The sequence below is a fragment of the Cyprinodon variegatus genome, unplaced genomic scaffold (assembly GCF_000732505.1).
Source record: "Cyprinodon variegatus isolate N-32 unplaced genomic scaffold, C_variegatus-1.0 Scaffold1163, whole genome shotgun sequence".
Classification (NCBI taxonomy): Eukaryota; Metazoa; Chordata; class Actinopteri; order Cyprinodontiformes; family Cyprinodontidae; genus Cyprinodon; species Cyprinodon variegatus.
In genome coordinates this window covers 183090-210435 of record NW_015151616.1, presented here as the reverse complement: position 1 = coordinate 210435, position 27346 = coordinate 183090, and the positions used below count along the sequence as shown (strand labels likewise).

At 40.2% G+C, this 27346-nt stretch overlaps 2 protein-coding genes across 3 annotated transcripts in view; one reads left to right on the top strand and one right to left on the bottom strand.

Moving 5' to 3' along the window:
* Positions 1-84: 84 nt before the first annotated feature.
* On the top strand, positions 85-12260 carry LOC107101865 (zinc finger and BTB domain-containing protein 2-like). Its single transcript, XM_015400944.1, has 3 exons — positions 85-411; positions 8302-8482; positions 8638-12260. Exons 2-3 carry the CDS (start codon positions 8310-8312, stop codon positions 10019-10021), a joined length of 1557 nt encoding a protein of 518 aa, XP_015256430.1. The 5' UTR covers positions 85-411; positions 8302-8309; the 3' UTR covers positions 10022-12260.
* Positions 12261-13296: 1036 nt separating this feature from the next.
* The window catches only part of akap12 (A-kinase anchoring protein 12), a 48686-nt gene continuing 34636 nt past the window's right edge, over positions 13297-27346 (bottom strand). Inside the window, exons 1-3 of one of the 2 annotated variants that reach the window (XM_015400943.1) lie at positions 22251-22470; positions 15342-19343; positions 13297-14399 (exon numbers count right to left, since the gene is read on the bottom strand). In XM_015400943.1, the coding sequence (XP_015256429.1) occupies positions 15346-19343; positions 22251-22275 (4023 nt within the window). In that variant the 5' untranslated portion in view covers positions 22276-22470 and the 3' untranslated portion in view covers positions 13297-14399; positions 15342-15345. Of the gene's footprint in view, positions 14400-15341; positions 19344-22250; positions 22471-27346 lie in introns of those variants that run through there. The other variant, XM_015400942.1, reaches the window with a different exon arrangement.

The following is a 27346-nucleotide window of genomic DNA, read 5'->3' as shown; positions in this document are numbered from 1 at the left end:
AGGCAGGGAAGTAGCGGTTATATCTCGCCGGCTGTCAGACAGAAAGAAGAGAAGAAAAGCAGAGCTTGGTGTCGCGACGGTTACACAGTGCGGGAAATTAACGTTAACTCATCCGCCCCTTCCTCAACGGATTTTTTTTTCTTTACAACGGCCACTTTTCCCTTTTATCTCCCCCCTCTCTCTCTCTGACTGTTTTTCTTCTTACTCCCCACTCGCAAGTCATGTGACCGTAACGTAAAACCCCTAACCGGAAAACACCGACGGACGACCCTCCGCCGCCAACGAATGCTGCGTTTACAAGGAACCCAGTCGAAGCTGCAGCGAGCGCAGAGAGGACGGACGGAGAGCTCTCCGGTAGCAAACAAACAAGGGGCGATACGGAGAAACTCCGGTGTTTTCAGCAGAGCGCAGGTACGGCAGCCCATTAGTACATTCACACACGTTCGTTTTAGCTAACGCTTTAATTATTTGCGGTTGTTTGTTCAGGCTAACAGTAATTGTCACGGGGGGAAGTTAAAAGAAACGCGTTCGTGACCAGCCCCATCCCCCTTGCGTCTCGCGCTGTCTCTTCCTACGTGCGCGCGCGCGCGTGCGGAATATGTGTTTGACCGTTTTCTTGCGCTAGCAACCGAGGGAGTCCGACGGAGCCCGCTTTTTAACATTCTCCCCTTCCTCGTGTGATTCTCTCGATATGTTTACGTTTTCCATACACAACAGTTTTATTCCTGCGTCATGTTTATCTTTCTAACGCACTTCCCTCTCCGGCGGTTCACTGTGTTTTCAGGACGTCTCACTACGGAAGCGACGGTTCCACGTGTCTACATCACAGCAGGGGCGGTGCTAGATCTTTACAAATAAGTTGGTAAAGGCATAGCTTTGTGGTTCCTTAAACTAGTGTAATTTAACTCCAATTATTACTGTTTACTATCATAATACTTTATATTTTCAAACTCAGGGTTTTATCATCCATTGCTGTAATAAAGTTAACATTTTTACTTTATGCTCATCATGATTGTGTTAATGAGTTATTACCTATGTGTTAAAGGATAAGGATAGATAATCGATAGAACGTATTGCACATTATCGTTTGTGGGTTTTTTTTATCTTAAATCTACCAGCTTGATTCATATTTTAGAGGAGTTTAAATGAATCAATATTCAGTTGTTTGAATACTAAAAAAAATAGATTCTCTTTTTATTAAATGCACCAAAACTAAGAACTTACACACTTTTCAATTAATGTGGAATCCCTTTATAGTGGTCACGGATATAGTAATCAACCCCTTATATAGATCAAAAGGCTTGAGACAGAATAATTTGTATACAAATGCTGTTTAAATTATAAATTTAATCAAAAAATCCGCTTATAGTGTTCATTTTTGGCCATTTTAGGAATGTAAACATGTGCGAAAATAATTTCAGAGGTACAAGAGCACTTTGGTGCGGGTACCAGTGATACGAGGAGGAGGATGATGAAGAGGAGACCGTTGTCCCCTTCCAGAGCTGGGATGAGGAATGTAGTTTGCATTTTAAAGACTGATCTCTTGCATGTTGGTTTCAAAAACTTTGACCTTTTACATCATTTTGAAAAAGAAGTAAACTCAGTATTGGACAACACTCTGATCCAGGGAACATGGTTAGATATGTGAAGTGATTTCTTAATGCGGCGCAGCAGATCCGCAACACCAAACAGACGTAGGCTAGCTTTAATTTTCTGTTGCCTATGCAGTTATCTTCTATGTTGTTGTTCTATGTTTCAAACTTTATTTTCAGACTTGTTAAGAAAATACACCGGCGGCACAGCAGAGCCGACGCACAGCTCATAATAAGTTACATAGCCTACCAGAGTTATTTCTGCGCACAGCGCAGTATACTGTTATTGAGCTTGCATGGTAGTATAATAAAATTCAATAAATGCCAAAGCTATCCGTTTAATTTCATTTTTCTCATTGAAAAACTATACAAATGGTAATTAGATGATATCCTGCCTAAAAAATAAGTGATATAACGGTTAATTCAGTTTTAGTCATCAACCGCTTATAGTGTTCAAATTGGCTCTGGAGCAACGTGACCACTATAAGCGGATTCCACTGTATTTATACTAAAACAAGCAGCATATACTTTGTTACGCTGATTTTAAGGTTAAAAAAGAACAGATAAATGTCAGGAATTAATCTTTTGATTTATAACTTTGGATAATCTAGATTTACTTAATTTCCTTTTGTACTTAAATTTCCTACCTAGTTAATGGCAAAGACTAGGGAGATAGACTCTCTTTGGGCATCCAACTCTTTATTTTACAGATTGAGAAGCCATAGGGTGACAGCGTTTGTTTGATTACACTGGTTTTCTTTCATATACAGTAAATTTCTGTTGTTGTTGTTGTTTTACTATGGATACGGATCTATAAATATTGGTTATGAGCCAGAATAACCATTCGCTGGTAGATGTTTCATTTCACAGTTTCAGTTTATTTTGTTGCCATTGATGCAGGACTTTACCATAACCTTTGTGTGATAAAGTGCTTACTTTTACTATCATGCCTAGATCTGGATTCAAAAATTGCATTTGTTAAATTTTTAGATTATATTAAATTGTGATTATATTGAAAATACAATTATTTGCCCAACTCTAGTGTCTGCTGCTCTTTTGTTTGTTACTGTGAGTTGCTAAAACCAAACTTTGGTAGGTGGGCCGCTTCCAGTTAGCTTGAAAAGTTCCAGTAGCTGTCCTCCTTTCCACCATTCGATGGGAGCAGTCCTAGATTAATAATATGTTAACTAAACCTGGGTGTTATATATTATTGATATAGCTTGCCAGATTAATCAGCTGTGTATCCCTAGTTAAGATCTGAACACACCTAATCCTATTTTGTGTCTGATCTTACAGAAAATCATGTCGGACCAGGTCGTAATGTTTAGCACTCATGTCAATTGGGATGATCATATCCAACCCGATTTTCTGCAAAATAACTCCGACTGAGATATACCCCAGGTCTATTTTAGTCGGACTAAGCAGCAATTCAGCCGCAATTTCATGGGTCTGGCAGGAAGAGAGATGCATTTACAAAGTAAAACACATCTGCTTTGGGGGAAAATACCAAATAAATTCTGTTAATCGCACGAGAAAACAGAGTATATATAGCAAGTGGGATAGACCTGTGGAAAAACAGTCAATGAAACATTATAAAAAAAAAGAATACTTTAACCGTGATAGGAGTTCGGGAAGACAGAAAACCTCTTTTAGCCTCGCAAAAACAAGGAGGGACAGAAAGTGCAGTGCAATCTCCTTAAAAAAGGACTTCAGGAGAACAGAAAGGGATATAGTAAAATACTGATCATCTTTGAGCCTCACAAAAAAAAATAATAATAACAAGGGGCAGACAGAGCAGTTAAGCAAAGTTCTCTCTTTATAAAAAAAAAAAGAACTTTAATAAACTTTACAGTTGTCTCTCTGAGAATCACCTCTCACTGCCTCAGTCAGCATATAAGCCATCCAACGGCGTTTGTTCCTGTGTTTTCCTTTTCTTCAGACGTTGTCATGTTTTTAATATTGGCATAAACATCGGGATTGGGATGCTGCACAGGCTCATCAAGTGGGGCTTTGCTTTATAGCTGCTCCAATGTTAATGTTTAAAATTTTAGAATCTGTCCAAGTCAAATGTGAGAAATTGTTTCAATTTGTGTGGCATGGAGTCAGAAGTGATACAAAATCTGTACCAATCTGCTCACTCTGCCTAGTGGGAGTCAGTGTCAATCGTGATCAATCGGATCGTAGATTAAGAAGTCATACACAACTTTAGGAAAGTCTGAAATAAAAATGTGGCTCACTCTTCTTGGTCCTTGGTTACAGTCTATGGACGTCTTCAGGTGACTTGCTCATCTGTTTAAGCAATTTTGTGCAAGTTAAAACACCATGTTTGGTCATTATACTCTTTAGAAACAAACCTTGTTCAAAGTTTAGGAGATAAAAGTGTGTTTTGGTGAATTGTGTCTATCAACTGCAGAATCCAATCAACAGTTTTATTATCCCCAGTTAGCCTAGTAAACTAGCCCCACCCGCCAGCGGGCAAAATCATTTTTTCCTGCGAGTGGTCTAGCCTCGATCAGTGCCCCAGGCCCTAGAACTGGCGCCCCAATCACAAATCTTCCGATGTCTCATTCATTGGGGCCAGACTAAATTACACATTTAATTTCGCATTTAGTCTGGTTTATCAGGCCAATCCCCAGGGAAACATGGGCTGAAAGGCCAATCAGTGAGGAGGAAGTTATTGCTCCAAAAGCAACATAAAAGGTCCGATTGTATTTTTGCTAATGCTCTAGCATCACACTGTAGCACGTTTTCCTGTGGTGTGATGAAATTAAAGTTTACCTGTTTGACCGCAGTAACCCAGTGTTACAGATAAAAACTTCAGTTCTTTTTTTAAAGCCTAAACTTGATTTTAGCGAGTAGATATTAATTTACTTCAGGGTTTGTCAGTGTTTTGATTAAAATAAAAATAAAAATCGCCTGCCATTAAATACCAGTTCTGTTTCTGCTGCTGGTACTGAAGAACTAGTTTGGCTTTTCAGAAAGCTTGAAATCAGATCTTAACATTGGATGTTGTTCACTAAATGGCTCCCTCCAGTCTTTTATTCTTAACATCTTTAAAGAAACACAGCATAGTTAGCTGAACTACAGAAATCCGGCTGTTTTAATCTCTCCAGCCGTTGTCCAAAATGCTGTTTTAAACAGCAGATTGTGTTTCTGAGCATCCTTTACTCTGTGACATTAATTTCTGATCTCTGGCCTTGAAACCGGTCCCTTATTCAGGCTGTTTTCTCCTCAGGCCAATTAAAGAGCCTAGAAATACATTCTTGATAATGTTATTTAAGTTATGCTTAATTTCAATTCCCGTCAAGTGAGAATTGGTATTACAGTCAAGGTGTACAGTTTAATTTTCTCTCATAACAGCCTGCTATAGAGATATATTTATTATGAGAAAATGGTGTGACCTGGAGGCAAAGGATACACTACCCAAACACCTGCCATAGAGAATGAAGCCATGGCCAAATTATTAATTTGAACAGTATCGTCTATTATCCTATGAAACCGTACGCGTTCTGTCCCTTTATGCCATCCTTTACAGAGGCATCAGGTTAAAACTAGGGAATCAATTGGACATTTAGGAAAACGGCTTATAAATATATTAACACATCTAACCACTAAGCAATTTGCTTTAAAAAATAAAGCACAGATTTAATCAGTGTTAAGAAGCTCAGTTAATCTGATTTACAAATTAATTATCAAGACTGCATTTTTTCTTCCTTTTTGCTTTGTTGAATTTAATTTTAGTAGGTGAAATGTAAATACACCTGAATTGACTTTTAAGTCGAGCAGAACTAGTTTTTAGCCTCTGTAGTTTGTGTTTTTGTAGAAATCCAAGATGTTTTACATAAAGGATTAGAAGACTGTTTTCTGGATGTGAGGATTTTCTTAGATTTCTCATCACTGAGAATCAGTACCGATGAAGTACCAGTTGTGTCTCCCTCCAGACTCTGTGAGAAAGTGTTGGTGGAAGGAGAGTGACCCTTCCCATGGGCTGTTTTCATACTTCTCTGTAAGGGGGTAGAACCGGCTCTGCCTTGGAATGTGTGTCGACACCCATAGCCCTGATCATGTGATGGCCTGGAGCCCCCTGAGTCCTTTGCTGACCTTTAGGGTCAACAAAGCGCATCTCATTGGTCAGCAGAATGCAGTGAGCCCCTAAATGTCTTTTAAGGCTGGGTTTGAATGACTTGTGCTCATAAAGACAATTTACTTTAAATCCTAAAGTTTTTATGGGTTTAAAATTTAATAGATTATATTTTTAAAGAATGTTTTTAGTTTTCTGTCAGGTTAGTCCTTAATGTTTTAAGTCATTGGTAAAAAATTATAAAAGATGGACCGATATTCTCACAATATCTTTTTTTCTTTTTCTGTATTGGCCGCTTCACGCATGTGTTCAGTGATTTATTAGTGCATTTAGCCGCCATGCCCTCAGATCACATTAAGCCAATGCATTGCTGCTTCCTCCATTTGCTATCTATTGAGAATTCTTTATTTGATTTTTGAATTAATGTTTTTTTTTTTTTTGGTTAAAATGTAACTTGAGCAACATTTGTTATTGCTGTGTCATTTCTATTATATCCATGGTGGAAGAAATAGTGATATCGGCCTAAAGAATAGCCCCAAAAATTTCTCTCTTTAAAATCCAAAGAGACATTTTGCACCAAATACAGCAACATAAAAGTCATTTAGAGCTGCAAATATTACATGTCCTTTTAACAAAACACAACTTGATATTTTACGTTAAACAATTACTGTGCAAAACATTTAAAAAAAAAATATATATATATATAAACACTTCTCAAGTTTATGACAAAATATAGATCTAAAAACATATTTCTGGTACTTTTATTGTCATTTTATTGTGAAAATTGAATTAAAATTTACTTAAAGTTGTATACGCTTTTAAGATTGGTATTTGTTGTTGAACTGTTCAGAACCATTAATTGGCTCGTTTATCATTTTTAACCACTATTACTTAAAGGAATAGTGGAGGATGTTGTTTTCTGGATGGATCATCAAAATAAGTGCTCCTATTTCTCAATCATTCTGGTGATATGTTTACATTACGCCGTCCTACCTGATCGTCCCCATTTTCACTTACCGGTGGAGAGTCTGTCATAGTGGAAAAATTTTATATCTTTTGGAAAGTAAGCTTGTATCAGCGATGCAAACAGCAACTTTTAAACAGAGCGTGCACAAGGAGAAATGGGCTCGTGCATGCTCTCACACGTTAAATATGTGTTCCCCCTTAGCAGCAGGTACAGGGTTGTGCATGTGCATTTTTTTTTTTGAAGTGGAGAGGGCGGGTCTTTTCAAAATTGCGAGAAAATCCCCCACTATACTAGCCTGATAAACCAGATTAAATGTGTCATTTAGTCTGGCCCCATAATTGAATGAGACATCGGAAGATTGTCGATGAGAACAACCCGTTGTTTTTCAAACCATGTCTGTGCCTATTGGCCAACGCTCTGACCAATGAGCGCAGCTGACTGTGACGTAGTAATCGCGAAAGAAAGCTGGCGGGGGAGTATAAAGAAACAGCCTGTTGGTAAAATGGCGAATACGTCCTTCTTAAAAATGAATGAAAGTAGAGCCTCTCCCTGCTCACGTTTAGACGAAAACCCTAAGTCTACTCCTTCCAAAACTAATTCCAAAGCTGAGTCAAAAATCGCCATCACACACGACAAGCCCTAGCTGCCGCAGCCTCAGAGGTCCATTGGTTGCTGCGGTCCTCTCAACTTCGGAAATGTGTTTTTTTAAAATTACGCATTAAATCGGTAGATGGACCATATAGTGACGCTTTAAGTATAAGTTTCTCGCCTCAAATGATATTAAAACCTTATATCAAAACCTTTATTGAACAACAGAAAGAGAGCTTTTTATTTTCAGTGGAGCGCTCCATTGAAAGCTGCTGCTGCTGCAGCGCAGCTAGTCTTCAATAGTTGTTGCCATCTTTCTTGTGCTTTTTCCAGCGTCGCGCAGCTTTGTCGTCACGCCCTCAAAACCCCGCCCGCTTTGCATCCAAAAATTCAAAACACATCTCTGCGTTGTGATTGGCCCGCCAGTTCTAGGGCCTGGGGCATTGATCGAGGCTAGACCACTCGCAGGCAAAAATTATTTTGGCTGCTGGTGGGTGGGGCTAGTTTACTAGGCTACCACTGTACCATTAAGAGCCACAGTAGATGTTCCTACAGCTCCAGAGCCGCAGGCTGCAGACCTATGGGTTAGATTGATGTTAAAAATAATTGTCAGCATTGATTTAAAAAACAACCTGTATAGGTCGAACTCTAAGAATGATAAAAGGGGAGAAGAAGCAGTTAATGAGCTTTGGTTTAGAATTTGTTTTAATTTTCTACCTTGTAGTATTTATTGTTCTATACTTGCCCATGCTTTGTCACCACCATCGGTTTTTGTTTATATGACCAAATATAATCAAGGTTATCGATAAAGTAAAATCTGGAATTAAGAATTAAATAGACTTATTAAAGAGGTGTTTTTGTTTCACCAGGCTCCTCTGTTCTTCAGTTTACTTCTGTGCGATAAGGGGTACACAGTCTTGATTGTCTCTTAAGTGAGGCTTTACAGCTGTGCTACGTTAGGCTCTGTGAGGTTGTTGGATGCTCACTGACATCTTGATCCTTTGTGGTCACAACAACCTCTTGTCTGCTGCTTCACAGGAAACTTATGGCTCCGTGTGTGTGTGTTTGTGCAGGTTGAAGAATGGAGTTGGCCAACCATGGTCTTATCCTGCTGCAACAGCTTAACGCTCAGAGGGAATTTGGCTTCCTGTGCGACTGCACTGTGGCTATCGGAGATGTCTTCTTCAAAGCCCACAAAGCGGTCCTCGCTGCCTTCTCCAACTACTTCAGGATGCTTTTCATTCACCAGGACAGGTATTAGAAGAATGGGTCCATTTAAAAATAGAGGTTTATGTGTTGAAAGTTCAAACATTAGATATACGCTGGTCTGAGACTGTTATTCAGCTTTGCTGCGGTTACAGCTGCAGTTTAAAAAAGGTCTCGTCGTTGACTGTTACGTTTCATTTCAGCGACTGTGTGCGTCTGAAGGCTGCTGACATCCAGCCAGATATCTTCAGCTATCTCCTCAACCTGATGTACACTGGCAAGCTGGCCCCCCAGCTGATAGACCCGGCCCGTCTGGAGCAGGGGGTCAGATTCCTCCACGCATATCCGCTCCTGCAGGAAGCCAGCCAATCGGCATACTCCCACCCCGAGCACAACCTCAACCTCTCCACCTCCCTCTATGGCATCCAGATATCCGACCAGCAGGTGGCACTATCAGCCAGGGTACCGTCCCGTCGACAGCTCTCCTCCCCCTTTGAATTGGAGCAGCTGAACTCTGAGGGTAAAGTTTCAACACCTTCTGCAGCGTCATTCACAAACGCCCTGCTGTCCAAGCAAGCGTCCTCGCCCCCTGATGTAGAGGCCTCAACCAGCAGCATGAAGGCTTCTGCTGAGGAGGGTGGGATGGACTTGCTAAGCGCAGATGGTTCGTCCGCCACTGCAATACTTAACGTGAAGCCGAGCATAATGAAGAGGAGCTCCTCCTTCAGGAAGTATTACTCATGCCACCTCTGCAAGAGCAGATTCACCCAGAGAAGCCTCCTGAGGGAACATCTCCTGTGGCACTCGCAGGCCCTTCAGCACCCGGCGGCTGAGCCCAGCAAGCCGGCGTCCCCGGCTGTGATCCGAGAGAACAGCGTGTTAGCAGAGGGGCTTCCCAAAGGAAACAAGGCCACCGCCGTAGAGATCATCAGCGACAGCGAACAAACTCCTGTTTCAGGCACCAACTCTGACTCTCCCCAAGCTGAGGTGTCCACCTCCACGTGGGGGGTGGGAGGGTTAAACTCTCAGGCGGACACGCCCCCTCCGTCGGACATCGCAGACATCGACAACCTGGAGAACGCCGACCTGGACCGCGAAGTGAAGCGCAGGAAGTACGAGTGCTCCACTTGTGGCCGCAAGTTCATCCAGAAGAGCCACTGGCGCGAGCACATGTACATCCACACAGGGAAGCCCTTCAAATGCAGCGCGTGTGGGAAGAGCTTCTGCCGCGCCAACCAGGCCGCCCGCCACGTCTGCCTCAACCAGGGCGCCGACTCCTACACCATGGTGGACCGACAGAGCATGGAGCTATGCTCTGCCGGGGAAGACAGCAACCAGATGGAGGCCATGTTCTCAGGCTCCTCGAAGCCTTACAAATGTAACATTTGTGCTACGACCTTTTCCAGCCCTGCTGAGGTGATCAAACACCTGTGCTTCTCTCAAGGGGGACTAGCTGGGCTGACGGGAAACACAGCTGCAGGCGTGCTACTGCAGCAAGAAGATGTCTCCAAAGATGAAGGCTCTGATTTGTCCAACTCTGGCACCCCGCCCGAACCCATAAAGACTGAGGAAATCCTCGTAGAATAGCAACAGAACTGTTTTCGTTTCTTTTTTAACACGTTTGCCATCTAAATCCTGGTTGAAAATAGGCAAGCTAAAGGAAAAGTATGTCAGGGTATGTTTGTTAGATATTATTCTTTACCTTTTTTATGATAAAGTGCTTTAAATGTTTAGATCCTAAGAGTACTAATTATAAGGCTCTCTCTTTATACAATCATTAAAAGTTAAATACAGAATTTCGTTGATGAATTTCGGTCAAACAACGATCAAGTACAAGGACTTGTTATACGGGCACAAACTCTGCATGCAACTGTGTGCTTTTTAACATAGAAAGAGGAAGCTGAGGTTGCGTAGAGTGTCGGTAGACATTGACAGTTGCAAAATGTTGATTTTTCCACGTTGGCAGGAGGCTAGACATAAACTGGCAGCTGAAATCAAAGAACAGAGACATTATGCGGTTTCTTTCCCTCCCTCTCTGATTTTAAAGTCAACTCTTAATATGCATCAGCATGTATCCGTCTTCCGTCCTCAGACGTAGGCAGGACAGAATAAATAAGTTTATGTGACGTAACGACCACTTCCAGCATCCCTGTATGTGTCTGACTGCTCCCTGGGGTTTACTGCTCAATAGCCCAACATGTCAATTTGTTTGTTTTCCTCATATTTACCTGCCCTGGTGTGGATTATGTAATAACTTTTTGGTTACTAACACTGAAGCAGCATGTCCCACCCACATGTGCAAACCCTTAACCTAAAGGCTGTAGGATATTGTAAGTCATGTTTTCTGTTGTTTTGTTTATTTTAATATAACATTCTTTAAAGTTATTTCTAGATCACCTTCCAAGTTTGACATGTTTTTCTAATTTTATACACAGCGCTATATATTCATAAAAAGATAATACATTTCAAGGCGTAAGATGATTGATAGACTGATAGCTTTTGGACTAGATGTCCATTTGGTTTTGCCAATCTTAACGTGAAGGATATGAATAAATGTGCTGACTTGTTATAGCAAAAGTCATTGTAAAACTGAGCTTAAGAATTCTTTTGTTAAAAGGGAAACTTTTTTTTTATTTTATTGTATTTGTATGTCCCTACTTATATACATTAATAAATAAGGAATTAGAAGGTTGTAACTTTTAGAAAAAAAAAACTCATAAAATCCTGATATTCTCAGCTGTTTGGACAGGCAGTAAATAATCCAAGAATGAGATCTGCTCATGTTTTTTTTTTTTAAGAATATATCATGTTTTTGATTTATCCTCAATATCTGTTCTTATAAAAAAAAAGCTACTGGTGACAGGAATCTAGGATTTTATACAGGTTGGTAAACAAGAGGCTCAGATTAATATATTGGGTTTTATTTAAAACACAAAAATGTTAATTGCAGATAATATAAGCTGCCGAAAAGTGTTTTGTTTTTTCTTCCTAAATTCCTGCAAATTCAGATTTTTAATCTAAAAGCTAAATATCAATAGAGCTTCCTAATTCTTAACTCAATAATAAGTCAGTTTTTCTTGATCTGAATTGAATATGTGGTATTGATGAAATGTTTGTTTCTTTTATTTTTATTTATCAAATGTAAAATGCATTACCCAGACATGATTTATAAACAGGAAATGTTTTTCAAAGTCTTTATAATTGTCCTGCTTAACATGTTTAATCATGATACTTAAAGTGACCAATCTCACTGTATTAGGTTAAGTCATGTTTTTCCCTTTTTAATGTTAAAAAAAAACAGAAGCTGTAATGTCCGAGCCCCTGTTGAAACTTTAAGTTTTTATGCAGTTCACCCAGTCTGTAGCTAGATGGCGCTGTGTTGCTTTTAGTATCAATCTATTTAAAAGATGCTGTTACAGCTCCATGGATCAGTCATTTCAATAAAATAACAAATCCGTATAGATATACACAGCTGCAGATTCTCATTAGGAGCAGACTATCAAAGATCTTTCTCCTCAAACAGACACACAAATTTTAAAATACTCCATCCCTTAATGTTTCAGACAAACTTTAGAAATGCACACATTTTTAAAATAATGACTGTACCCAGCCTATTTCTAAACAGCCAAACGTCTCAGGAGACTGAGAAGTTTGACCTCACTGTCAGCTGTTCTCTGAACACTTTGGGACTTTTAAAGAAAGTATGCAATGTAAACCTCTTTCCTGATGCCCATTTGACTTCTACTGTGACAGATCTGTGTTCTCAGGAATGTATTTTTATCTATTTGAAACTTTTTTTTTTTTTGGCCATTAAGAAAGAATAAAAATTTCTTTACATAAGAAATATTTTCTTTTGTCTTTATAGTAGATAACCTGCTGCTTGGGCAGCTTGGAGAGTCTAAGTGAGTAAAAGAAAATCATTGCTATTATCAAATAATCAAAAAAAAAAAGATGTAATTGAAGAAGCAACAGAGAATCCACACATTTTGTTTAACTTTATTGAACGAAATATAGACACATTTCTGAATCCTCACTATCAACAGCTGGGAAAATATAAAACAACCATGCTACATGAAAGGTTTGCTAAACGGCTGAAGGTTATTTGTTAATATTTTTCTTACAGCAATATTTAAGTACACACAGGAGGTATATAATCTGTACAAATGTTATTGGGTTCACAGTTATTGTGGGTTACAAACAGGAAGGCTTAAGGAGGGTTGTGGGGCTCTAAATAATTAGCTTTTACAACAAATGCAAGTCTTTAGTTCTCTAGCTTTATCTAATTATATTTCATTTTTTTAATATAAAGCAATATAGCTCTTTTACCCTCCCATTAGAGGGCACCTATATTAGGTTATAAATGTCCACAATCTTTACTTAAAGCTAAAAGAAAAGGAAATGCTTTAGCGCTGCTAGCTGATATAAACCATGAATCAATAGTCTGATTATAAAAGCACCTCTATGTGACTGACGTGGAACCTTTTTTTCTCACTTTAATGGGAAATTCAACCGCTTTGGTGGCAAAACGTAGTCGCTAGATATTTCTAAAAGCTTCCTTTTCCAACTAAAAACCAATGCCTGAATCAAAGCAGCAGTGTGGATTCTTTGGGAAGCTAATTGGATGCAACTGGTGTCCCGGTCCTGTGATCGATGGAAACGCCACAGCTCCTTTATTAATCCTAACTCAATTTGGCTTTCAGATTAATGGAAAAATAGAGCTTTTGTATTTATTTCTGGTACCATGAAGTTTGTTTATGTGACTCTCAGTCATCCCCCGCCCGGTTTGTGCCCCCCCACCCCCTTGTGCCAGCTTTAATAAACCTGAGCAATGACGCTTGGTCAAGAAGGACTAGCTTTCCATCAACCTGAGGCTAGCAAACTTAGAATTAAAGGATGTATATTTGTGTGGTTCTCTTATTAGCGAAAGCAGAGATGAAGAGAAAGTGGAAAAAAACTGTCAATGAGTGAAGATTAGAGACCATAAACATGTTTGGTGTTTTTTTTTTTTAAATGGTCTACCCAGTGTTAAATACTGGCTTGTATATTTTTTGTAACACAGCAAATACTTCTGCAACATAAGTAGCTTAAAGTGTTGTCATAGTATTTTATTTTTACATATATCAATGTGTGACAATGTCTTTTCACAGTATATCAGGCAGTGAATTTTTCTTATCTACATGAATCTCATGAAATATTAAGTCGGGATGCAGAGTGAAGCACACATTGTCAGCAATTCAAGAGTGTGATGCATTTCTGCCAGTTATTATTGCAATCTCTGCTCCACCTGTGGAATTACACATGTACCATGACCGAGTTACCTAAAAATCCCTAAAATAATTGTCTTTATATGAAACCTTTTTGAACGTATATAATCTTAATGAGTCCAAACGCAATTTATAAGAAAATGTGTCTGAGTCCAGTTTAAAACGTAAAACCTGCTGCATGACAGCAGATTGTGGTCTCCTTATAATAAACAAAACAAAATAAGTAAAATAAAAAGATGTATGGTGTGACTGAATGAATAATCAAGATATAAATACAATATACATGATAGTAATTACCCATCTTTTCAACTTCTCACACTACCTCAGTCTTGCCACTATACACATAAAGATTCACACACTCCTGCGTACAAAAATGCACACACTTCCACTCTACCAGGCAAGGGCAATGGAAAGTCATTGAAGGAACACAGGTGTGATAACAAGCCAAACAGGATGCTTCTGGGGGATGGGGACATGCACTAAGGTGGGCTGTCACGGCGCTGTGACAGGGCTGCTGGGGGCGAGTCGGAGGACAGGTGGCAGGAAAAAGTGGAGGAGCTGTTTCTCAGTCTCTCTGGGCAGAATGGACGGCGTTCAGGTCAGTGTGTGTCACCACAGAACATCCTTCGTCATTTTATCTTTCTCTCACACTTCCTGGTACTGACTGGTGTGTCTCCCAGGTAACGGTGCTGCATTCTCAGCTGTGAAGGAGACAGAAAAAAGATCATTTTAGGATATAAGAAGCATTTATTAAATAACCTGTAGAGGAGTTTTTTTCTTTTGTATTGGAAAACAAAGCAGATTTCTAATGTATTAATAACATCAAGGCGATTTGAGCCCCACCGTTTTATGGACCTTAAAGCATCAATACTTTTTTTAACACAAGAAATCATTGAGGAGGCACTTCCTGTGTGAAACCTGTAATGCAGAGCTTGAACTGAATTTCTGATCAGCATTAATGCCTTAAAAAGTGGTGTAAAAACATGAATATTTCATACTTTTTGACTGTATATTCAGTAAAATTAATTTTAATGTGATCCGTGTGACAAAATCTTCTGCTTTTATCAAAGGAAGACATGCACATTTTAAATGTTGGATTCTATTTCTCAACACTTAAATAGCATGACTGCGTACCTAAAGGAAAGTAAGCCATACCACTCACTGTACTGGAGGTATAAAGTCTTAATGTAGTCAGGGCTGGACAAAGACAAATAACTTCTGTTCTTTGAAAGTCTGTAATCGAATCCTACAAATGCGAACTTCGACATGGTTTCTTGACTCCATGCTGAGCCGGTGATGGAGGAAAAATGGGGGGGAGGCTAGAGGAATCATAATCAGCCTTTCAGCACAAGTTCATCTCCCCCTCACAAACACCGCTTCCCCTTAAGATCCAAGACTACAAAGAGGAGGGTCAATGGTGGCATTCCTTCTTTGATATCAAAGGTACCACAGTTACTCAAAGCCTGAACAAAAGCTTTTTCATCTGGTTGGTGTGCAAATCCCCCCATACTCCTGTAAATGTATGACGCCCCCCAGATAAAAAAAAAAAAAGAAAAACTGTGAGAAAACCAGCAAAGATGCCTGCTTTGTTTTCCAACATAAAATGAAAAGGGATATACTGTATGCCATAAGTCAAGTTTTACCTGCTCATGATGCAGCTGTGATCTCTGTGGACACCGGCTCGATCTCCTTCACAGCTTCCTCAATCACCTCGATCACTTGCGCCATCACCTCTGCACACTTTCCTGATGCTTTTTGCTCCAGTTGGCTTTCGTCTGTGTCCGCTGGTTGACTGGCAGCAGCAGCTTCATTGAACTCCTGGGGTTCTTCCGTCAGTTGTGGGAGTTTGTTTTGTCTTGATGGATTCTCAGCTGTTGCGCTGGTGTTTGAACTGTCACCGTCAAGCATTACCACCGTTTCTACATTCATGGGCTGCTCTTCTACCTCTTGAGCCGACTGCAGGACCACCTGTGTTGGCATGAGGATCTTAACCTCCTTCTTGTTTTCCACCTCAGAGGGTCCATTCACCTCTCCATCCTGATCATTTTTGCTTTTTTTCTCCTCAGTATCTTCCTCTTTGATTTCTGTTACTTCTTCCTCAATGACAACATCTTCACTTACTTGTACCTCCACAGCACTCTTTAAATCGTTTTTGGGTTTCTCTTCCTCGTTGTAGTCCTCTTCAATGGTTTTTGTCACCTCTATTGGGACGGACTCAATGATCTCCATGGCAACACATAAGGGCTGGGTTGGTTTTTGCAGTGGCCTCTCACAGATCTCAGGAACAGGGGTGTCGGTGATGACAACTTGGTCAGCTGAGACGTCAATCTCACTCTCTGTTGTGGCTGTTGCCTGGACTGGTGTTGGGATGGAGGCTGTTGGTGTTTTGGGCTGAGGCGTATCTTCTAAAACTTTATCTACCGCCTCTTTGATGACAGCCTCTGCAATGACCGCACTCTGGGTCTCAATCTCTTGTTTAACATCTTTTTTACTCTCATTTCCGGAGACAAGAACCACTGTCTCAGTGATAACAGCTCTGTCATCATTTGACACAGCGTTAGGGACAGCTATTTCAGCCCCCTCTATGGTGGTGTTCTCCTCAGCCACAGTGGCAATCACCTGTTCTACGTCCACTGCACCCTCCTTGGACTCTATAGTGACCTCAGAGACTTCTACACTCTGGATGCACACAGCGATTTCAGGAACTGGCTCTATGGCATTGACGGCAACAGTTTTAGGGGAGTTCTTAGTTTGCGTTGCGGGCTGAATGACCTCTGAGTTCTCAGTGCTGACAGCTCCAACTTTCTCAATCTCAGGTTCATAGCTCCGATTGGCAACTTCTATTTCTGCAACCTCACATAATTTGTCAGCAACGGGCTCAAGGTCCAGAGTTTGTACTTTGTTAACATGAGCCTGGATCAGTGGATCCTCTGACACAACAGCTTCTTGTGGTTCTAATGGCTTCTCCTCCACGGCTATCTCAATGTTAGCAGGATCAACAAAAAGGCCCAAGGCTTCTACAGTGGCCCCCACAGTCTGCTCAACAGCAACCTCAGCAATTTCCTTGGTTACTAGACCGGTGCAGAGAGCCACTGCCTCACCTTGTGCATGAGGCTCCAGGATAGTGTTGACAATGGGCTTGACGCTTTCTGTTTCTGGATGACACTCAATTTCTGCAGAAGCGTTTTCCAGTGGAACATCTTCTAGAGTCACAGATGTCAGGGAAGGGATTTCAGTGATTTGAACCTCAATAGCACTGATGACCTCTTCTGCACTCTGATGCCTGGGTCCCTGGGGAACAGGAGAGGTTGCTGCAGCTGGAGCAGGAGTAATGGGCTTCACCTCAGCAGTGGACAGTCTGCGTCCTGTCTGACCTTTAGGAGGAATAACCTGGTCTTCGATTTCATCCTCTGTAATGTCAGTATCAACAGATTTGGGTGTAGCTGCATTTTCGGCCTCCTCTGGAATATCACTTAGCTGATCATGATGACCCTCTGCATCTTCGATGCTAGCTGGAATCCATGATGGCGATCGGTCCTCAGCTGACACTTTACTCTGGGCTGTAGCTGCCTCTTCCTGTGTCTCCTGTGTTGTTTCAACTTGTTCGTCAAACTCCGAAAGAGGAACAACAGCTGGGGTTTCAGAGTCCTCTTCACCTGAGCCCTGCTCTGCAGACACCTCTTTTTCTATTACCTTCTTCTTGCGTCCAGCAAAGAACTTTCTTAAGGAGAAAGAGGACTCTTCTTTTGGTGTTTCAGTCTCTTGGTCAGCAGCCCCATCTGGTTTCTCCTCACTCTTGGGCTTGTTTTTTGACATAACCAAGCGTTTCAGGGTGCCCCAAGGGGACTCTCTCACAGGAGGGGCACTGACTGGCTCAGGTGCAGGAGCTACTTCTTCATTTTCAGGATTCTGGGCAGTAGGAGCGTCTTCCTCTTTTTTCTCCTCTTCTTTTCCTTCTTCTTCTGCTGTTTCTGCTCCTATGGTCTCCTCTTCAGCTTTGGTTTCCTCATCATCTGAGTCAGAAGTCTTTCTCGTTCTTTTTTTGGGTCCACCCATACACATCAGTGCTTCCCAGGAGTGAGAGGTGTCCATTTTCTTTTTTGTCTCCTCAGTGCTACTCGTCAATTTCTCTGTGTTTTCCGTTTTTGGCTCTTCCTCAGAGGTCTTGTCTTCCTTCTTCTTTTCCTCGTCGATGCTCTTTTCTGCCAGTGGGGCACTCTCAGATGAGGACAATGTGGCAGACTTAGTTATTTTGTCATTTGTGCCTTCATCTTCACTATCAGAAGACCTTTTAGCATACTTTTTGGGTGTTACTAGTTTTCTAAAGGAGGAGATAACACTATCCTTTTTCTTCTCACCATCAGAAGACAACTCCCCTTCAGCTTCTTGACTAGACTCAAGCTGATTTGTCTCTCCAGCAACAGCATGCTCTCCTGATGCCTCGGGAGATGAGGGACCGCTGTCAACTTTAGCAGCCTCCTCAGACTCGGCAGATGATGGAGGATGATCCACAGGCTGCTCCCCAGAATCAGTGAGTTTTGACTCAGACTCTTTCTTGCTCTTTTGCCTCTTAGTTGAGAGTTTCTTCAAGCCAGCTCCAGTAAAAAGCTTCTTTAGGGGGCTGCCATGGGGCTTTGACTTCTCCTGAGATGACTGTAGCTCAGTCTCAGTACTTGCCTCCGCTGAAACCTTCTCTTCAACACTTGATTCAGCCTGTTGGTCTTCTTCTTTGCTCACATCAGTAGTTGTGTCAGTAGGAGATTTAACCTCTGCAGTAGCATCTGATTTTGCCTCCTCTTGTGTGCTTGTTGCTTCTTCTCGGGACTCAGGCTCAGATTTTTCCTCCACTTGAATCTCTGGTTTCTCCTCTTTAGTTTCCTGCTCTGTTACAACATTCTCCTCTTTGGTTTCCTCCTCAGACACAACATTCTCCTCCTTTGCGGCCTCCTCTGACACATCTTTCACCTCCTTATCCTCCGCAGTGGATTCTTCGGTTTTAGCTGATTCATTTTTTTCAGCAGCCTCCTTTTCTTCCTCTTCTTTCGTCTTCTTGATACTGGATTTCTTCCTCAGGTTTGAGAAGAGTCCCACGAAGAAAAGCTTTCTGAAAGGGGACATACCAGTCTCCTTGGGTGGAGGTGTGGTCTCTGCTTCTTTCTCAGCTTGTTCCACCTTGACTTCTTCGTTAACAGCATCTGTAGCATCGCCTTCAGACTGACCATCAGCGGATTCCTCTTTAGTTTTATCTCCCTCGGCGGAAGATGCTTCGGTCTGGTTTTCTTCAGCTGGAGTTTTCTCTTCTGCTGCCTTCCCATCTTGTGTAGGCTCTTCGGTAGAGCTGACCTCTTCTCCCTCTTTATCTTTAACCGTCAGCAGCGTCACAGGGTCTGTCTCGTCACTTTTGTCCTTCTTGACTGTGAATTTCAAACCCACAATGGTGAAAATCTTCTTAAAGCCGACCTCCTCAGCATCATCTGTCTTTTCCTGGGCTTCCTTCTCTTCAATGGCGGAAATATCATTCTCAGTGGGTGACTCTTTATCCATCTTTTCGCAGTTTATGTGAGGAGCCCCTTCGACTGGTGCGGTTTCTGTACTTTCTGGAGCCTCTTCCTTCTGAGCCAGGGACACACCATCTGGCTGGCCAACTGAAAGGAAAAACAAAATAAAGAGCTTTCTGTAAGACATTGATCACATTTCTCTATTTAGTTTATTACTTGACTCTGTGTGCACTTTTGTGTGGTAGAAAGTTTCCTAATGACATCCCCATGATGCTCATATAAAACTATCATCAGTAACCTTTATTTAATGAGGAAATCAAATCTCTTGCAGATTCGGAATAATTTACTCTATATTTTATATAAAGCCTTAAATAATAAGGTATTTGTTCAGCACCTGACCCCCTGGCGAGGTACTAAAAAAGGTTAACTGAAAATAGTTTGTCGTAATTACTTATGATGCGCTAATGGGAAGGAGCATAAGAGTATTAATACAGATAAATAATTCACATACATACTTAAAAATGACACACTAATGCAGTCTTTAAGATTTCTATGCCACTAAAATGTGTTTGAGCTTGGCTGCTATGCTTTTAAAGTCCAGACAGACACTTATCTCACTGTAAGCATTCCTCAGCAGTTAAACACACGTTGGTCAAATGTTGCAATAATAGCTGAGATAGCAGATGTAAACCACACATTCGAAATGTCAGTCTGTTAGTGTTTTGACAAATGTAGGCGTTCGCAGAGGGGAAGAACAGCCTCCTCAGATCTTACTACAGTCTGGGAAATTTCACATCTAAAATCCCTGGGGTCTCTAAAAAACCCAGAATGATTTATGCTTAAGGCATCAGGTTACAGGATTACACACAGAGCAAGTTAGCGGCTGTTTAACCCAAGCTCACCGTGGGAACTAATCTGCCACTTAACAGTGAGGCTAGCATAAGTATTAAATTAGCTGTTGCCCCCTAATATAATTGCAAAAATTATATTAGATCAACTTAAACAGGATTATCTTTTCATGATTTTCTCATAAGAACTAATCTTTTCTGGTTTAAATCTCTGTAATTGAGACGATGTTCCACAAAATCTGCATCAACCTACATCCTTTTTTCTTAATTACAGGGATAGACTATTTTCTAAGAATGTTTCAGATAATTTTTGTTTGATTGAACAACAGAATATCCTAACTTGGGTTTTTTTTTTTTATCCTGACTCAGTATTTCAGATTTTCCCTCTTAATCTTTTTCATTAAAATGAAAATCCAATGTGTAAAAGACACGCCCGCCTCTTGTGCTCAGATTTGCCTCGAGAGGAATGCCAATTATTCTGCTGACCCCAGCTTAAAATGTTTGTGATATGAAGTTTAAGTTTAAATGTTTTCTGAGAATTTGTTGGTTTACTTTGAGTTAAACTGTTTCTTGCCTCTGCCTATGTCCCATTGAAATCAAACAATGCTAGACAACCCCCCTCCCTTTTATACCCCTCCTTAAAATAAGTCCCAGTCCCCTTGACCCAAATTCCACCACAGCAGGATGGATGGGGTCCCACCCCCCCTCCTCAAACCAGACACAAGCATACAAAAACACAATAGCCTCCAAGCCCTCCCTGGCCCCAGGAAAATAAAGGAGGGGGGCTGGTCAACCTTTCCGTTATCAAACTTGGCCACAGCTTAGGTTTAAATGTTGAGTTTGGCAACTTTACTAAAGTAGTGAATTTGGAGGATTTAATAACGACAACATAGCTTGTGCAGCTATTTCTCTCTCAGGGAGAGCATTTTTAGGTTATTTAGTCATAGCTTTACTGTTACGCTGCAAAGATTTTGCAAAAAAAAACCAAAAAAAAAACATATGAATCTCATCTAAGTTCATAAATTTACACCCTTCCCTCTGTTTTCAATTAGGTTCCAGAACATAGAAGTGTTTGCAAAAGAGGGGGGGGGGTTACACTGTAAGCAAAACTGCCAGACCACTTCTTTGGGTTTCTATACGGTCAATAAAACAGGAACCACACTGATTTACAGACTACTGGCCTCTTCTCCATCTTTTTGATCTTCCTGCTCGACCAACCGTCAAAGTCCCCAGATTGTAAATATTTGGAAGAGGGAGAGGAGGAGGAAGAGCAAATGTGAAGGTATCTAGGTACGGAAACGACTGCTGGGTGAGTGCAGGGATGAGGTATTTAGGATGCTTGTCTCAGATAGAGACAGGCTCTCCTCCAGTCTGACCTGAACTGATGCTGCCTTTCAGTTGGGGCCGTGGCAGGATCAGTTCTAGCCCACCTTTATCTGAGACTAAGAGGCAACTATTGTTTCAAGAGAGTGTATACAACTACTTTTAAAACAAAAGAATTCAGTTAAAAACAGGGCAAGGAGACTCCATCACCCTCCCCCCTAAACAGAGACGATACTCAGCAACACCCCCCATCCCCCCAATACACAGACATCTCAAAGGTGTGGTCAGAGCATCTCTGCTTGAGCAGAGGGGGAGGATATCAACAGTTAAAGCCCACTCAGATCGTCCAACATTCTGCTAAATCAGCCACTTTCTAATGTATTGTGATGCAGTCCTGCTCACTTTAAATAACCCCACTGAGATTAGACATATTAAACCTAGGAAATAGTCAACACTTTATTCTAGTCACCCCAATCTCGCCCTAGATCCCTTCTGAGAGTCAGACTCTTATTAATCTAATAAAACGCCTCACATGATGTGATGCAGTGTGTTGTCCCACAGAAATGTTTTCAAGGGACTTTTACTGACTCAAGATAATAACCTTTTAAGCTTTTCCGAAGGAAATATACTGTCAGAGTTAGGCAAAACTGATTTTTTTTTACAAGAAAATGTTCTCCAGTGGCCTAGACACGTTCTCCAACTGAAATCACTCATCCATGCCACAACATCCAGAAAACACAATAAAAAATAACCACGCCCTCAACACAACAATGCTTTTGGCATCATTCACTTATATGAGGAAAACTCACTTAAACAAGTTTCTGCAGTATTGGTGTCCAATGAATGAACACAGATCTATGGCATAAACAGATATGGCTCTTACCTGTTAAAGTGATTGTTCCAAGCATTGGAGAAGCCAGAAAAAATGCAACAAATGAAAGAAACTAATATTTCAAATTAGAAAAAAATATTCAAGAGTAAGCCCTAGATGTCTGCTGTTGACCTTCCCTTCTACACGCTGTAAAAGTTTCCTTCTCTATAAGTTAGTCTGAGGGCTTCTTCTTCTTCTTTCAGTGCTCCTCAGTCACTCAGCAGAATGAAGTGAACAGAGGTCTCCACACACATTTCAACAGACTGACACACATGTCACGATTAGGACCACCCCTGCCTCCCCTTTTTCTTCCCACCACCCATTGCCTTCAGCTGTTTGAATGAACACCCCTCCAACACACACACCCACACACACCCTCCATCCTCCTCCTCCTCCCTTTCCTCTCCGTTTCCCCAGACCTCATCGTCCATCAACGATCACTGAAACACAGCATGTGAAGTTTCATTTAAAGCCTTTTCCTCACTTCTGAGAATCTAAAAGCATCAATAATGTGTAAAAACCAAAAAAAAACTGAAAAGTACGGCATGATTCTTTTTATTTAATCCCTCCCAGTAAGTCAGTTCTAGAACCATTGTTTCCTGTGCTTACAGTTGCAAGTACTTTAGGGTAAGCCTGCAGCAAGTTTTCACATCTAGAGACACTTTTTTGTAATAATAATAATAATAATAAAAACATATATATATATCAAGCTCAGTCAAGTTCAATAAAAATAAATTTTTCGTAGAACAGCTGATGAATTTTACATTGCGACTTTGACTGGGCCATTTCAGCACATTAAAATGATTTGATCTAAAGTAGTACATATTATCTCCAGGTTACTTGGTTAAACATTGATGTTTTAAAGCCTTTATTCCTGTTAATTGTGATGTTTTTCCACTGACAGCTAATGAAAATATGACATATTAAGATTAAAATACACATACACAATAGAAAATGATCTAAAAAAATCTGAGCTGAACAAGGAGCATGTTGATTACCTGGTAAGAGGTTTTAATTTCAGAAGATAACAAGCCTCCTTTTTCCACACATATTGTAGTTTATTAAATACTTATACTTAAAATGTCTGTGGAACAAAGTGAAAGTCCTTTTTTATGTGCACAATCTGGACAACAAAAACAGATTCTGCTTCTTGTTACCTAAGGTAGAAACTTAACCTTACTCCATAGCATGATGCTGCCACCACCATGTTTTACCCGGGTGGCAAAGTGTGAAGAAAATTGTATTGTTTCATTTTACAGTTTAATTCTCTCTTGTGTAACCTTAATACCCCAAATGAGTCATTTAAATGTTACATCCTCAGGATTTTTGGTAGAAAAAAAGTTTTAAAGAAGCAGTTTTTTTTAGGGATGGAGGGTTAAATCTAATTTGACCATAATTCTATTTGAAAAGGAAGAAAAAAGTCTTCCTTAATACACACGATATCTATCCTTTAAAAGGAGGCATCTAGCCATGTATATCATGGTTCATGTCAAAAGCAGAGTAGGAATGCAGATTGAGGTAACCCAGAGACAACTTCACCGCTTTATATGAACATTAATCTCCCAGCTGCCTTCCTTTGAGGTTCTAAACACTAATAAAAACACAGCAGAACTTATCCCTGAACATTATTGTTCATATTCAGACCCTAAACCCAAATCATGAACTGGGAGTGTCGCCAAGTCCCTACACGACCCCTGCTGTGAGAACGTTAATAGGGCCCCTCTCAATTGCTCCAATGCAGACATGTTTAACACTGCTTTTGTCTGCAGGGGGAGAGAGACCAGCAAGAATGCAGATAATTCCTCAGGTAAATACCAACATAATCACCTCTGTCACACGTCTGCATTGTCCTGCAGGAATGTGTGAATTCCATCCAGAGAGGTCCCAACCAAGTGATACCAGCAGAAGTGGAGAAGTCTGAAAATCTGAAAGCATCATCCCCCGCTTGATGAAGAATCTGCTCCAGATTTGTGCGACTGTTCTTATTAATGCCTTGTTTAAATCCGGCGCATCATCATGTGCAATTTATTAGATCTGTTTGTCTGTCCTGCAAAGATTGCCTGCAAATAGTTCCGTCGGAAAAGTCAGAGAGTGAGACAAAAATATAAGAGCTGTGTGGATATTTGTGTGCGTAGCATTTATGGGTTGGAAGTAGCAAATCTAATAAGGTATCATATTGGAGAGAAAATTTCAGTGGATAACAAAATTATTGTTTATAACATTAAATGGAACAGCCTTGAGATGCTGCTGTTTGAAGCATCCTCTCTCCAGCCTTGGTAATGAAGTTGCATGTGCTCAGTCATAGGGATATCATTCTTTTCCAGCTATGGATTAACAAGTTTTAGTGAGGTAAAAGTCAGAACTTGCAGGACTCTTTTAATCTCATCATCCGTTTTAATTATATGACATCGGTGAGACTTTCTGGGATGGCAGTGACTCATCTGAGGGGTATGTCACTATCTGTACTCTGCTACATAACAGCATCTACGGTGCATTATGCTGAGTGGACAGTGAGTCAGGCTGATGGGAATTTAAGGAGTAAAACCAACCCACATTTCCCTTTTCCCTCCAAACTTCCTTCATGTGACTCACCCACACAACAGTCACATTCCTGGACTTCCATACATACTGACACATTTTTATTTGGACTGACGCATGCAGAGGGAAGCTGCAAACATTTTTTTATAATGCACACTTTAGTAATTTAATTGTTTTTAAACAGACACCAATACAGGCACACTGTAAATACATAGAACACCACACCGACCATAATTTTACTTGTATATTAAAGTATATTAAGGTACAGTCAGCCAGTTGGGAAAGGCAGACCAAGTACAGTCATATTGATGAGCTTATCAAGAACACCATAAGTGACCATCTCATAGGATAGGTTAACCATTCCTCATAAGCTGGTGTCATGATTCAGCACGTTTTGGTTCTGTTTAAGTTTTCTTTTTGAGTTTTCAGTTATACTTTGATTAATGTCTTTCTGAATTTCTGGTTTATTGGTTTCATTTCCATTTTGTCTTATTCTAGTTGTTTTTGGTTATATTTTTTTGAATTCTTATGCATTTCTTGTTTATCCTCTGTTGCCCTCTTGTGTCAGTCTCCTCCCTAGCTCCTTTCTAGATTCCTCTGTCCACACCTGCTCCCAGTCTACTAATTAGCCTGGTCCTTGTTCAGTCTCCCATTTATACACCTCATGTTCAGTCACTGTTTGCTGTTCCTCATTGTTTCCTAGCTGTTCATATGTGTTTCCCCAAATGTCTCCTAGCTTTAGGTTTTCTGTACTTGTTATTTTTGTTTTTTTCCCCTCAATTACCACTTTTTGGACATTAAAACGGCAAGATCCCACTTCAGCTTCCATTTCTGCATTTGGGTCCTCCAAACCTCCACCCAACCTGACAAGTGGATGTTGTTTTTTCTATTGTGAAAGCGAGTATTATCCAGTTTATTTCAAAGGATGAAAAGCATGAGTCCAGAAGTTCTGTGGAAAGTTTAGCAGAAAGGATAAATCTCTTTTTGGTATTATAAAAATGATGTCCTTAATATTTTTCCACCAGTCCTGATCCACCATGATTGATATATTTAAAAACAGTTTCCATTTGTGGAGCTGTTGGGTTCAACACCATCTGTGGATTTTCTTAAACTAGATAAATCTACAACTAATTTATTTATACAAAGTTGTAATATTATGTAAAAATGATTCCCAGTCATCTTGAGATATGTCCAAAGCCAAATTGATAGCCAAGTGTTTTTTTTTTTTATTTTGGAAAATGGATCAGTCAACAGATCAAGTAGCAATTTCTTTAGATGTAGAGTTTAGAGATAGTCTCTTTAGAGAGTAACTGATTTGTGGAGGAACAAGTTTTCTTTTTTTTTTGCATATCATCAAAAATGGTAATAAAATGTATCTGGAATCTTCCTGCTGTAAAGTGCATCATCTGTAGCCTTATCCATATGGATACAAGCATGCTTAACATTATTAGTGAATTTTTCTTTTCTTTTTCCACTCTGCCATTTATTGTCTCATCAACTGAAACCCAGCAGAAGAAAAGTATCCCACAGTATGATGGCACCATGGCACCAGCTCCCAGCTTTCCACAGCATATTGTGTTCTTCATTTAGGACAAAAAATAATGTTTATCATCTCATCTGACCAGAGAACCTTTTATCACCAGCTTTAGATATTGTTTTTTAACCTTTAAATAGGTGGGAATACTTCTGCTACATGCCTGTTTAAATTCCCAGCCATCTAAGCAGTTGCTACATAAAATGTTGATGAATCATTGAATCAACAAAATCATGAACATAAAGGAAGACCCAAACTGGAACAAAAGTCTTTTTAATTCAGTTTAGTTTTCCTCTTTTCTTTTTTGTAATTTCAACAATTTAATAACCTATTTAACATTAGGGCCTTCTTAAAGGCTCAGTCATTACAAAGATTCTGAGATTAGAATGCTAAAAATATCTTTATGTTAACCTTAGGGGTCAAATAAAGGCTAGAATAGTTTATTTTTTGCCTTTGTTCATGTGATTACTACAGTCATGGTTCTCAAGCTGTGATCCATCAAGCCAACAACTGTTGGGCTTTTTATAGTCACACTCAGTAAATACAAAGAATCTAACTGAAATGAACAGTGAAAAAGGTCACAGAGCTAAAGAGTTGGTCTTTACTTCTAACTGATAATATTTGAAAGGGATGAGCAGCAAATGTATCCGAAACTACAATCTGAGGCAGATTACTGTAAAAAAGTGCTGATGGCTGGTAAGGCTGCCCTGCATTTACCTCCGATCTGTGGAAATCATCAAACCCCCACCTGACCAATTTTCTAGTTGCAAGTTGAAAAACCTGTAGGATTTATTGTCCTTAAGAAATAGGCAAACTGCTTTTAGTTATAAAAGCTGATAGTAGCTTAGGTCTCTGCGTTATGCATGAGTTCAAATACTAAAGAAATATGAAAGAAAGTGGATATAATGTGTGAAAGGCTTCAACCACACAGCTTTCACAGTGAAAGATTTCCATATGATGAAATAAAGTGGCTCTAAGAATTACAAAATGCAAAATTTTATTTATTTATTTATTTTACAGAGCCATTTAAGAAGTA

What these genes read in the sequence shown, in the direction of transcription:
- LOC107101865 (XM_015400944.1), top strand. Translation starts at nt 8,310, where the DNA reads ATGGAGTTGGCCAACCATGGTCTTATCCTGCTGCAACAGCTTAACGCT. An exon ending in CTTTTCATTCACCAGGACAG is followed by an intron (nt 8,483 to 8,637) that starts GTATTAGAAGAA and finishes GTTTCATTTCAG; the next exon opens with CGACTGTGTGCGTCTGAAGG.